This window comes from Lepidochelys kempii, chromosome 10, assembly GCF_965140285.1.
Source record: "Lepidochelys kempii isolate rLepKem1 chromosome 10, rLepKem1.hap1, whole genome shotgun sequence".
Taxonomy (NCBI): Eukaryota; Metazoa; Chordata; order Testudines; family Cheloniidae; genus Lepidochelys; species Lepidochelys kempii.
Genome location: NC_136389.1, coordinates 60,210,123 through 60,224,018, shown reverse-complemented (window position 1 = coordinate 60,224,018; position 13,896 = coordinate 60,210,123). Strand labels below are relative to the sequence as shown.

At 36.9% G+C, this 13,896-nt stretch overlaps 1 protein-coding gene across 2 annotated transcripts in view; it reads right to left on the bottom strand.

The window, feature by feature from the left end:
• The window catches only part of NEDD4 (NEDD4 E3 ubiquitin protein ligase), a 128,416-nt gene that overhangs the window by 17,882 nt on the left and 96,638 nt on the right, over window positions 1–13,896 (bottom strand). For both annotated transcript variants that reach the window (XM_073303793.2, XM_073303794.2), the window contains 7 exons: window positions 10,571–10,632; window positions 8,330–8,432; window positions 6,623–6,792; window positions 5,731–5,848; window positions 5,449–5,616; window positions 2,618–2,683; window positions 1,888–2,007 (listed from right to left, as the gene is read on the bottom strand). In XM_073303793.2, coding sequence (XP_073159894.1) covers window positions 1,888–2,007; window positions 2,618–2,683; window positions 5,449–5,616; window positions 5,731–5,848; window positions 6,623–6,792; window positions 8,330–8,432; window positions 10,571–10,632 — 807 coding nt within the window. The remainder of the gene's footprint in view (window positions 1–1,887; window positions 2,008–2,617; window positions 2,684–5,448; window positions 5,617–5,730; window positions 5,849–6,622; window positions 6,793–8,329; window positions 8,433–10,570; window positions 10,633–13,896) is intronic.

The following is a 13,896-nucleotide window of genomic DNA, read 5'->3' as shown; positions in this document are numbered from 1 at the left end:
TGTGAATGGAGTGGTCCTAATTTGTTTACTGTAAAGAGACACCTTCGTATCTGGGAAAGTTAAATATAATTACTCTGAGTCCTTCCATTATTTTTGTTTTTCCGGAGAGTGTTCCGCAACCCTTTTGTTACTCAAATATAATTTGTTCAAATAAGGTTCTCCCAAATAATTCTCTCCTGTTACTAAACTCTCCATTTAATTCTCTCAATACTCAACTCAATCTGACATCATAATCAAATCATTGACTGATATGATAGATACAGGAGTATGATCTCATTGCAGGCATGTCAAAATTAGATAATGCCAGTGGAACATTTAAACCCTCAAGTGAGCATAGTGAATTCCTATCAAAATAAACTACTTTTGTTTCCCTGTTGTTCCCAGTAAGAGTCCCTCTTACTCTCACAAGAGATGCAGCACTGTCTCTGAAGCAGTATGTTTCAATACAACAATCAACACTGTAACAGAGTATTCACACTAATGAGAAATTTAAGATATACAACAATGCCTTTGCTCAGAACAGAAGGAGTGCTGAAAGTGTACTCCAAATCTAGCTCCAAATGTAAGTTTCTATTATCAGTTTACATTTAATTGCTGTAGTTGTACTGAGGCTGACTCTCCTCAAGTTGTCACGAGGGGGAGCAGTGTACTCTAAATTATTTTCGTTTCAGAGTAACAGCCGTGTTAGTCTGTCTTCGCAAAAAGAAAAGGAGTACTTGTGGCACCTTAGAGACTAACCAATTTATTTGAGCATCCGATGAAGTGAGCTGTAACTCACGAAAGCTCATGCTCAAATAAATTGGTTAGTCTCTAAGGTGCCACAAGTACTCCTTTTCTTTTTGCTAAATTATTTTGTCATGTATCATGTTGTGTAGACTGGGACTCCCTTCCCATTGGTAGGTAAGAAAGCTATTGTCTTTCCTTGGAGATCAACATACTTCTTTCTACTGTAGTACCTGTATCTTTGATTGGTGGTGACTTTTTCATAAGACTACTACTACACATTACACAGATTTGCTCAAGCCAAGTATCAGCAAAACTGAGTGATAAGCCACTGATTAAGGTCTCAAAGTTTACTGCAGTCTTAAAGGCCTCTCACAATATTAAGATGTTTCAGGGCATGATTACCTGGCCCATTTACACATCTTGTATTGTTTAATACATGAGGTTCTATACATTAAAATGCATTTGATAAATGTGGACATTTACATAAAAAATAACCCTTGTAGTACAGTCAGATATTCAGATTCTCCACGTAAAATTTTAAGGCAATAAGAATTTCCTTAAAAACTTCTTGAAGCGGGACTAGAGGAGAATTGAGGAAAAAAACGGGTTGTCAAGGCTTCCCACTGTTAATACATATTACAATGCAACTTCTTTGAAGCAAAGGATGTCTGTTTTGTGATGCCTCATACAAATCAATGGCCTAGAAAGAGGTAGGGTGATAGGTCATCTGACACATTAAAGGATCAGAGAAATTTCAATTTGTATAATTAGAGAATAAGTTAGTGTTTGTACCCCACTCTGGTTTAAGAATTTGAAGGATCTCACTGACAGAAGAAAACTTGTCATTTACTAATTCAGAAACATCTGGATTTATATAAGGATGCGTACCAGGAGTTCTGAAAAAAGAACACTTGCAATACAGCAATAATAAAGAGGACTGGTTTAACATATGAAAAATACCAGCCCCATACCCCTCACATATAGACCACTAGTCTTTAACATGGTTTACATATTTCAGACATTTGGTTTCATCGAACTGGTCTCTAGACAAGTTCAGTAATTGTGCAGTGTATTTAAAAAGATTATTTGATATGTATAGCTATTCAATATCTTTTCATTCCAGGATATACGAATGAAACAATGGAGAGAACTCAAAAATACCTGCACAACAGGTTTTACCCAGGTAGTAGTTCTGGAATTGTGATCTATATAATATGACCTTCCTTTTTCATCTTGCCTTTCTTCCCAACCTGGAGGTAATCCAGATGAAGTAGGGAGTAACTAAAATTAAGAGGAAAAAATTACTGACTAGCAAATAGACTTCATCCATCAGATTTTCCCAAATCAGAAGTCATAAAGGGAAAGTTTTTAGTTGTTTAAATCCATATTGGATAACATGACACCAGAGAAGTCAACCACATCCTTATCTCTCAAAACAATTTGAGTGATGGAAAATATGTTTTAAAAAAATTCTCTTTTGGTTTGGCTGTTTTAGCCTAGAATTTATGGCTGTTAAGTTACTATGAAGCTGCAAAGGCATATGGGAGCACAATGCAAAAATGCTAGAATTGTACTGTTGATAAAGCAAGATGATTTACCTTAAAAAAAAAAAAGTCTCACATCTACATGTTAAAATTCTTCCCTCCTCCAGGCTACAACCATATATTAAATCATCATTAAACTAAAAATGTGAACTTGGAAGATGAAAGCCTTCTGGTGGGACTCAAATCTTGCAAGACCCACAAACTGATTTTGTTAGGATAGCTACCAGAAGCTGAAGGCTAAATCTCACCTGCATTTCAATACTTTACCCATGGTAAAAAAAGTTTCACAACAAGTGAATTTTCAGATTCCTATGCTCTACAAAATGATGTTTTGGAATATAACCTACCACAGGAAGTGCAGGCTGTTCCTCAACTCTGTATGTTTGCAGGCTACCTCTTCTGCTGGAATCGTTCTGGAAAGTATGAAAGAGAACTGTAAATCACTTATGATTGTTGCTTTTTTGATGCTACCAAGCAATGCAATGATAATGCAACAAAGAAAATATTCAGTTTTCATTCAAGCTGCCTCATTGTTTTTTTCAGCAAAATAATATTTAAAATGAAAATTTGAAAAATATTGTAAGAGGTATTAACCATCTACTCATGGAGTCTATGACAACTTGTACTTCTGTTTAGAACCTAGTCAAGCTAATGCCAGTTGCAACAGACTATGAATTGATATATAGGTATTAAGATACTAGAATTGTTACCACTCAGTCACATTAAGTATTTAAATTTATAAAATACAGCTGAGCCTGAGGACACAGCTATTACAGAATTACTACTGTGTCCTGTAACTAGACTCATGCTTTTGACATGGTAAATTTTGAGATCCCTAACAGCAGACAACTATTAGGTAGAGGAGTACACCTACTAAGGAGGCAACGTGCACGTCATCTAGCTTCTGAGTAAGGTGATGGAATTCCAACAGCAATGTTAACTCTGGACCTTACTCAAGCATGTCATATTATTAGTATATATACTACAGCTGCTGAAATTGAGCAGGCTTTGTTTCAACTCCCTTCAAAAGCTAAAGGGCCAAAATCCACTTGCTATAGATGTAAGATCTTAGCTACAGTTTCTGCTAAGAACTTTTCATATAGGCCTGGAGTCCACAGCATAGCCTGGGCCATGGGAGCTGGCTAACAGAGAACAATACATGGCTATGAGAAAGCTGGGGTAAAACAGATAACCTTGTGTGTTTCAAGTCAGTGAGTGGAGTCAGCATAACTCCAGATGTAACTGGGCATCCTTATCACAAGTTATAGACATATGAAGCGCTGACAAAAGGCCTCACAGTTACTCCCTAATGCAGGGAGGAAATAGTGGTACAATACCCCTCAGATCCCAGACAGAATTCGGGGAGAGGCCTAATATGATTGACATGAGTTATAACATCCTCCCCTCACAGATGTATGCCAATCCAAGCCCACAGAAAAGCACGGGTAAACTTACAAACAATTGTTATTGTTAAGTACTAATTACTGCTTTTTTGCTTTAAATCTCCAGGGAAGTACCTGTTGGTCAACCGGGAGAGCTGCTTCCTAATTTTGGGGTCCAGGGAAATGAGATTTTAACCCATACACTTTAATAGACATAGTTTGGGGATAATTACCTGTGGGTCAGCAATATGTTAATTTGGTCCTTGGATGGAAGCATTATGTAATCTTTTAGACCATTGGCTTATTGTGCTTATCTTGTCTTGCTGCTAGAACCTATCCAGGGGTTTGGGAAAACCCATCCCTGTTGCTTCTCTCCGCCCAGTGAGCACCATATATAATCTATTGTAACTAACTGTTTTGCAGTGTCTCTGAGCCTGATAAGCAAGGGGACACTCCACCAGCGCTGTGTGTAAAACTCCTGTGCTTGACTCTACACGGTTCCATTTTGGTCCTTCAGAGGCTAACAGCTGCGAAAGGATGGATCTTCCTTATTCTGGACACTGTATAGGAAGAGTGAGGCTCTACTGCTATACCTCTTCTTTGGGAGGGAGGGGCACACAGGATACCTTCTGCACCTCACCTTTCCCTAGAAATAACTTTACCATCTGCCTCTTTTCCTGTTCAGACTTCCAAAGCAGCCACAGTATGAAGTGACAGTTTCACTGCTGTCCACGGGATTCTGAACTTCAGAAATTAAGGGCTTGTCTACATGGTGGGGTAAAGCGTACTATGGGGGTGTGATTTCTAAAGCACACTATTATGTTGCGAATTAATTGGTCCGCGTAACCCCGCTGGTGGCTCACTAAATATTTAAAGTATGTTAAATCACATCAGCAGGATGTAATACAGACCTATTAATGCACAACACATTAGTGAACTTTAAAAATCACACCACTTAGTGTGTGATACCCCACTGTGTAGACAAACCCTAAGTTGAGTACAGTCTTATCAAGTAAAGCAAAGAGCAGCAGCACTGGAAATGCCCGCATCTTCACAATCAGAAGGGCTAGAGATGTAAGTGAAAAAACTCCAAAACCCAAAAGTTCTGATGGCTTAGCATACCTTACCTCCCTGGGTAAGCTTCTTTCAATGGTATGGTTTTTTTTCAAAATGCATCAGATTACAACAAAGTTGTCTCCAATCCCTTGATTTAACGGTCTTGGTAACGTAAATTATTTCTCTCAAGTTTACCCCACACGAGAGGACAATGATATGGTATTGATATTTCCTCAAAAATGTACTGCTGTAAATTTAAGTACAGTTCTAGAAGTGTTCTTCTGTAGTACTTTTTGGTGGTATTCTAGACAGCATGATAGCTAGAACACAAGCTAGATTTGCGAACTCAAGTAATTCAATGCAGATGCTACTTTAGGTCTCATGGAAAAAGTCTTGTTTTACAAAAACGAAGTGGGGAAAAATGAAAAAAAAATATTTTATTTGGCGAGTAGGTCTAGTATACCAAGATTATCCTTAAGCCTCTGCATGAACTGAAGTAAAATGACGGATGCTCTTGGTTTGAAATATTGATTTTAGCTCTGACAACATAAAATAAAAAAATCTAAAGCTAATTAGGACTGGTGTTCCCCTTAATTTAAGAGTTTCTCAGTACAGTAACTACAAAGTGATATTACATAATATTTGCTGTAAGAAATTTGGGTTAGAATTAGCTTTTGGGAAAATAATTTGCAGATTCACTATTCATGTTAAAACAATTGGAAAAATGTGTGCTCTCTCACACTGCAGGAAGTTGGTTGGCCAGTGGCTGAACTCCCAGAGATAGTAAGTCTGGTATTCAATTCTTCTGCAAGGCGAGACTGCATATCAGAGCTGCTCTGTGGCGGTAGTGTTGGAAGATTCTGATTGCTGTACACAGTGGCCTCATCTTCAGTTATAACTTCCCAGCTCTTTTTTTCAGAAAAAGAAGAAAAAAAAAGTATATTTAGGTTACAAAACCTCAGATCAAGCTTTTTGACTACAGGAAAACATTGATTTGTATCTTAAACCCATACAATTTTTACCTCAGGAGAATCTCTATTGTCTATATTTTCTGTTTCCTCTGATATCTGTCGCCGATGGGTGAATGCATGCTGTGCCTCCAAACGAATATTACCATTGTCAACATCAGCTAGATTGTCCCTGCACAAAAGCAAGCAACAGTAAAATAGTCATCTGTATCTTCCAACAGTAAAGTTCGTAACAGACCAGACTAGCAACAAAAACATTGCTTATGGCCACTTTTGCCAATAGGAGTAGCAGCCAGAAGCTACAAAATGAACTTAAGTTCAGTAGAAAGCAGAAGACTAGAGAAAAACAGGGAGCAGGAAGTAGGAGTCAAACAAAGCAACTGAACAGGTAATATACTTTAATAGTTCATGTGCTGGAAGGAGAGATCATTCAAACTACATGAGAAGGATTTCAGGTGGCCACTACTGGTAAGGAGGAAGCAGTCTTTGAGGCATCAAAGGAATTTCTTCTCCATACACAGTCATTATTAGTCTCTGCTGAGACTACAAGTAGCTTCCATTATGCAGGAAACATACATTGTGAATATTTGTCACTTTGGAAAATGGACTGAGTACCGTGTGAGCTGAATTGCTCACCAGCCAAGGTGTAATAGCTTTTTTAGTCATTATAGTAGGTCTACACTTTAAATAAAACGTGTTAAGTTGGGTTAGCTAACTTGCAGTAGTTAACTGACTGAAATAGCAGTAAACTAACATAGTTTAGCTAATCAGACTTAAGAACACTTTTTATTTGAATTGTAGACATACAGAAAAAATTAAAATGAAGATCTCCATTACTAATTCTTGAGCTATTCATTCCCTGACTTGCATTATTATACAGAATGACAAAAGTGAATTGCCAGTCGCAGTAAAGTATACTTTGAATCTTAGAAGTCAGAAGACATACTGAGCAGTTGGTCTTTTCCATTGTGTTCTTCTAGATTCATGGTTGACAAAGTAGGTTCTACCCAGGATATCTTGTCTTTCTTCCCAGCCTGGAGGTAGAGGAGGAGATTCTTGTTGCTGCTGTTGCGGCTGGCAAGCAGCATCCGGTTGGTCCAATATAATCCACCCAGGCTATGAGACACAAGACTAATAACTAAGTAAAGATAGGTTTCAGAGTAACAACCGTGTTAGTCTGTATTCGCAAAAAGAAAAGGAGTACTTGTGGCACCTTAGAGACTAACCAATTTATTAGAGCATAAGCTTTCGTGAGCTACAGCTCACTTCATCAGATGCATATCGTGGAAACTGCAGCAGACTTTATATATACACAGAGAATATGAACCAATACCTCCTCCCACCCCACTGTCCTGCTGGTAATAGCTTATCTAAAGTGATCATCAGGTGGGCCATTTCCAGTAAAGATACTTAACATTCATCAGTGTTAAACCTGTAAAAGGAGATGTGTCCCAGTTTAACAAGCCACTGTCCTCTTATTCAAGACCTTATCAAAAATGCACATCTTCTGTGATAATTATGGAAAAATAAAGTATTAAGCTATCTTCACTCCTGGATTTTAAGTGAATCCTTTAGACATTTTATATTATGAAGTCTTCAGGACATGAACTGATTTTAGGTATTTTAAAATGACAATCAGCACTAACAAAATGTTAAGTGAGATGTTATAGTGGAACTGGACCTGTACATCTCCTTACAAATCTCACACCATTTAGTTTTTCCCTATGAAGTCCTTGATAATGCATTTTATTAGTTGTTCTTCCAGTGTCAGCATGTACATACCATGGGCCTAGCCACTTTAGAATTTATTGCCACGAACTATATTTAGACCTGTATGGATACAGAGAAGTGGAGGAGCAGTATCTGTTTTTATTATTTGTATTATTGTAGCACCTTAAGCTTAATACTACTTAAGCTTAATATATAGGAATTTGTTATTTTCTGGTTTGGGAATAGGAAAGATACTCAATGGATATTAAAATTAAGGAGTCTTATATGCAAGGTTCCAGTCCATAAATTTGCAGTAGGTGTATCTGCTTAATTTATGGGTTTTATAACAGAAACCATTTTAATTATACCTGCAGAAGTGGTGCTGTTGAAATAGCTGTTTAAGGTGTTGGGGAAAAGATCTTTACATCTAAATTGGATGTAATTACTTACAATTAGAAAACAAAATAGCTAAAATAAAAAATTTCTCTTCCACTAGATAAATTTCAAGTTTTTGTAACAGAGCAGATCATCATCATGATGACTAGTTAACAATATTACATAGGAAGATGGAAATACTGGAAAGTGTTTATTCCCAAGCACTTATGGCCACTAAAGCTAGAGGTCAGCAAATAGTTTTGCTTGTATTTTGTTGACTTAGATTTTTACAACTGCTGTCTGTTTCCTGCGGAATTACAGCTATATAAAGGCGAGAAGTAATTCTTAAAAAATGATGGGAATGCTTTGACATCACAATTACACAAGAGACAGTACAGGAATTTTGGATCTCCTTCTGATGCCAAACTAACCGATTTATCAAATTTCTAAAAGGTTGCTCGCAGCAGCATCATTTTTAAAAGATATTTTTATGCCTACAACCTTTATTAGGTAGAGTTACAAGAACAAGTCAGACTATATGCTCTTCAGCACCAAACACTTTTCTCACCTCCAGGTCTTCCACCTGTTCTGTGTTTTCTTCTTCAGATCCACTGTTTTTAGGCAAGTATGTCATTTTTAATCTTAGGTGACCTTTAACTCTTGACTTGTGACTGCAGAAGAGAAAAAATTGTTATTGTGCAATGATATTAAATAAAATCATTAGCCATTTTGTCACACTTGTGAAAGATACCAGATTATTTTGGTAACTTTCGGTCAGACCACGAATCCTATGTAGAAGAAGCATGTGATTTGGTTTTAACGGTGTGAAAAAAATCTATACATTTTTGGCTATATAAAAGCAATGGTAATCGAAATCTACTGTGACAGTTGCAATTGGGCTTTATACTTTATCTTGAAAGTAGAAGGCTTTGAAATACTCTTGGAATTTTGTAACACAAGAAAAGCTACTCAGAAGACCCAAATATTTAATTAGGAAGCCTACTTAGTTCTGTTATCAAAAAATCTCTACAGGGTGGATGTGTGAATACATCAGGTTTAGCTGATGATAATCCTGAAAAAGTGTAAGTTTCTTGGGGTGAGGATCAGTAGTGCAACCAGAATAATCAGTTACCAGATTTTCAAAGATAAATAGGAATTTACCATTTATATAATGAGTACTGACAATACAATGCCAGCTCTCTCACTAAAGTATGTGAGAAAGATTCTTTTGTGAAAATGGAGTTGAAACAGTTTTATTACTTCAAGTATTATGGTGAAATAATGATACTGAAAATTTACAATTATACACACAAGTTTAATCTGAAGTGCCAAGAAACTTACAAACTTCTTTTTCAAAATAATAACTAATTAGCGACAATTACACAGTGGTAGTGAAGATTTTTTTGCCCCCCCCCCCCTTTTTTTTTTTTTGAGTAGTGAACTGAAAAGATATCATTTTGCTCTCATGAAAGTTTCCATAATGTGCAATACAAACTGATAAAAAAACAACAGGAATAATAATGCAACCATTAACATTATCGATAGCCAGTATTTGAACTACTGTTCAGCGTAGACGTCACTGAAAAAGCTGTATTTAGAGGAACTTTCAGTCCTGTATGCCTAGTTTTCTCCTCAAAACCTTAAATTACCTTTTAGTATTTAGCGCTATGCTGCAATAATACTAGGAATGTGAAAATAACTTTTTTCATACCAATTTTATCCTTTTGCTTTTTAAAGAGAATCAGCTACCCTGGTTTATTGATTGTTGAGGTCAATTTGAGCACAGTTCTGAAAGTGGCGTTAGTTAATTTGCCTATTGACTGGCTGGCTTTACAGCATGCCTGGATCTGTGGCACTGCCTTTCCATTGCAGAGCACTGTTACACTCATGTCTTGGAGACAGTATTGAGGTAGATTTGTGAACAATAGCAGCATTTGAAGTACAGCAAGCGTGGATTTTTCATAGGTTTGCAGAAAAGAAAAATGTGTGTGTCTTTCCTAACTCTGGAAGGGAAGTAACTTGGAGATGACAGATTAATTTATTCTTTTGCATTTGAAATACTTCCCTTACTTCTTAGTTGGTTAAAAAGAAAGGAAGATTCCACTAGAGCACGAAGACTTTCCAGCTGTATTTCTAAACAGAAATCAATTAGAAAAAGTTAACATCCATATTTCCTTAAGAAGTTTATGTTTATTAAACTTAGGCACATTGTCAGCAATACTTAAGCAATGTTCAATTTTCTGTAGCTTTAGTGCCTGCACGTAGAAAGGGAAATAAAATCTGTAGTGTTTGGGTCAGGGATGGAGTAATAAGGTTCACACTGTTTGTGTTTTTAAATTCCTGGCTTCCCTAATACACTCCTATAGGACTAAATACTTTTCAAATGAAAAAATAAGTTATATTTTTAACTGCAGTCAAATGCAATTTACTTGGATTAAGCCACACACAAAAAGGAACATCGTTTCTAGATTAGAGGAGGATACAGTTGATAGCTAAAATGATTCAAATATGGCATAATACTGAGTAGTGATTTTACTATGTAATGTATAACCATTACTAATGGACTATGTTATTACTTTAACCCCAGGAACTTTACCTCATATGCTGCTGAAAAAAATGTTACAATTTAAAATTAGTTTTCAGAAATTTAAACAAGTGCCAGCACTGATTATTACTTTAATATACTGCTCTATTGAGGTGCTCAAATACTACGGTGACACATAAAAGTACATAAAGAAGCTACAGTTCATAGCAAGTTACAGTTTGCACAGGAAAGTTAACATTTTAAAAATGTTTGCTATTTACTGACCTTCTTGGATGAAGAACAAAATCTTTAAAGGTGTATGGTCTCTCCATATTTGGATTTTCTGTCTGAAATGAAACAATGTTTTTTTTTTTTTCCAAGTCTAATCTGCAAAACCAAACATTTGCATCTTCAAAAATATTTGAAATCTATAAGCCCTCTTTCCCCCCCAAGAGGATAGACATTTTCTTCATGTAACCAAAAGATTTTAGTAAAATAAGAAGATATTAATGTCTGACTCTTAATAGTTAACTTAGTTGCCACACTGAAGAAAAAAAAACTGACTTTTTTCCTCACAGTATAGTTTCTAATCCTTGGGGGAAGCAGGAGCAGGGGAAGTTTGAGGCAATTGTATTTAGCCTGGAACAGAGGTGATTTCTTTATTTTCAAATACTCCACATTTAATACAAGTGTTACCATATCCCTCCCCTCACTCAATATTTTTCAAATAAAAAATATAGGTCAGATTTATTAATTGCATTCCAGCTCTAGTGCCAGAGAATCCACAAACAGTGAACAAAAAGTTATGAGTTTTTGCAAGCCTCTGGCTTCTCATGCATATAAGTGAATCTGACTCACAAGAAACCACAAGGCATATTACATACTCAGATATAATTTATAGCAATGTATCTGAGGTCACAGGTACAAAGAACTTTTTTTTTTAATTCTACCTTCTGATATATGCAAAGAGCCATCCTAAAAACATTACACCATCTATAATTTACTCTTTAAAAATTATATGCAAGTCACAGCTGACACTTATTTTGTAACCATTACAATATCATCTGAATTTTACAGTGCTATGCGATAAGTGTGTTAGCCTTAACTTTGAATTTCTTGCCTGACACAAATGTTTACTAAGTGATAGGCTGTTCAAAATTTCTGGGGCATAGTTCCAAACTAGTTAAATAATAAATTTTAATCATTTGTATCATATACTTGGGGGAGGAGGGGGGGAAGATGGGAATATACACATTTACTGTATCTGAACTCCACTCAGTCATAAATGATTTTACATCGAACTGTCCCAGCTTTAAAGTGGGAAAATACTACCATCTATCCAGGCATGTACTTTAAAAAAAAAAAAACAAACAAAAAACCTGGCTATTGTGTATCCAAAGGCTTCTGGTCTCCTTAGTAGATTTAGCATGAATGCTGCGTGCCCAAATAGATCCAGAAACTGGAGAATATATAATATTCTAGACTTATAATATTTGCACGAAAAGTGTAAAGTTTATACAAAATGCAAATAGCACAATTAGAAGAAACAGATTTCTGGATTATATGATAACTACTCAGGCTGACAAGTGCAAAACATTATTAGCACTAATTGGTTGTGGGGTACCATTTTCCATGTCCAAACTCAGAAATGCAAAAAGTAAGTTAGCTGAAAATAACTTAACATGGGAAAGAACATCAAGGATTAAACAAAGTATCGCTTTCAATGTTATTAATTATATTTACTGTAGCGCCTACGAGCCCCTATCATGGACCAGAACCCCATTGGGCTAGCTGCTGTACAAACAGAACAAAAGGACAGCCCCTGTCTAACATAAAATGGGATTATAAACAAATTGTTTATGTCACACTCCACAATGGGTTAAATTTGCATAAATGGATAGCTAAACTGCATATGCAAACTAGATAATTGCACAATCAATAACAGTCTAAAAGGCAAACTACATATATGAAAGTTTAATTTTATGTATATTTATAAGCATATTTTTGAAAGTGAAGTTTTTTATCTCAAGCTTAACAACAAATGATGGCAGACTATTATCAATATGAAGATAATGTAACAGTATAACAGACAACTCTATTCTGCTGCATATGGAAATGATTTTCACCTTTTAAAGATGTTAACAGAGCAAAAGAAATTCATTTCGCTGGTAAGAGGAATGTGTCAGATGAATAAAATAAGAAGTTGCAACTATTTGTTGCAATAATAAGACCAGAGGGCTTTTCTAATGCAGTAAGTAGGAAAAGCTACCATGTTATTGTCTTTTCAGAATATCCAATACCTATCGCCCTGAAAAGCTCATTACTTCTGTTAAAGAAATGATACAGTATTAAAAAAATACTCATTAACAGTCTCTGAAAGTAAGAAGCATTCTACCATCACTTTTTATAAGGGCTGTCAAGTGATATAAAAAGTAAATTAATCACACTGTTAAACAATACAATACCATTTATTTAAATATTTTTGGATGTTTTCTACATTTAAAAACATATGGATTTCAATAACACAGAATACGAAGTGTACAGTGCTCATTTTATATTTATTTTTTATTACAAGTATTTGCACTGTATAAAAAAAGAAAAGACGGTTACTCACCTTTGTAACTGTTGTTCTTTGAGATGTGTTGCTCATACCCATTCCAAATAGGTGTGTGCGAGCCGCGTGCATGATCGTCGGAAGATTTTTACCCTAGCAACACTCCGTGGGTCGGCTGAGGCACCCCCTGGAGTGGCGCCTTCATGGCGCCGGATATATGCCCCATCCGACCCAGCACCCCCTCAGTTCTTTCTTGCCAGCTACTCTGACAGAGGGGAAGGAGGGCAGGTTTGGAATGGATATGAGCACCACATCTCGAAGAACAACCGTTACAAAGGTGAGTAACCGTCTTTTCTTCTTCGAGTGCTTGCTCATATCAATTCCAATTAGGTGACTCCCAAGCCTTACCAAGGCGGTGGGGTCGGAGTGAGATGTCACAGAGTGAAGGACTGCTGAACCAAATGCAACATCACCCCTGGACTGCTGAATTATCGCATAGTGGGTAGTGAAGGTACGCACTGACGACCAAGTCGCTGCCCTACAGATTCCTGTATGGGAACGTCTGCCAGGAAAGCAAGAGGATGAACTCTGAGCCAGTGTGGAGTGGGTGGTAAGGTGCATAGTTGGGACACCAGCCAAGTCATAGCACACATGGATGCATGATGTGATCCAGGACGAGATGTGCTGGGAGCAGACAGGAAGGCCCTTCATCCAATCTGCCACAGCAACAAACAGCTGCAATGTTTTCCTGAAAGGTTTTGTTTGCTTGATGTAGAAGGCGAGGGCCCTGCGAATGTCCAGGGAGTGCAGCTGTTGTTCCCGTCAAAAGGCGTGCAGCTTCGGGCAGAAGACAGGGAGGAAGATATCCTGGTTGTGATGGAAGGCGGACACCACCTTAGGGAGGAAGGCTGGGTGGGGTTGCAGCTGTACCTTGTCCTTGAAGAACACAGTATACAATGGTTCCGATGTGAGTGCTCTGAGCTCAGGACACATGCCTCGCCGAGGTGATAGCTACGAGGAAGGCAGTCTTCCATGAAAGGTACAGGAGTGAGCAGGT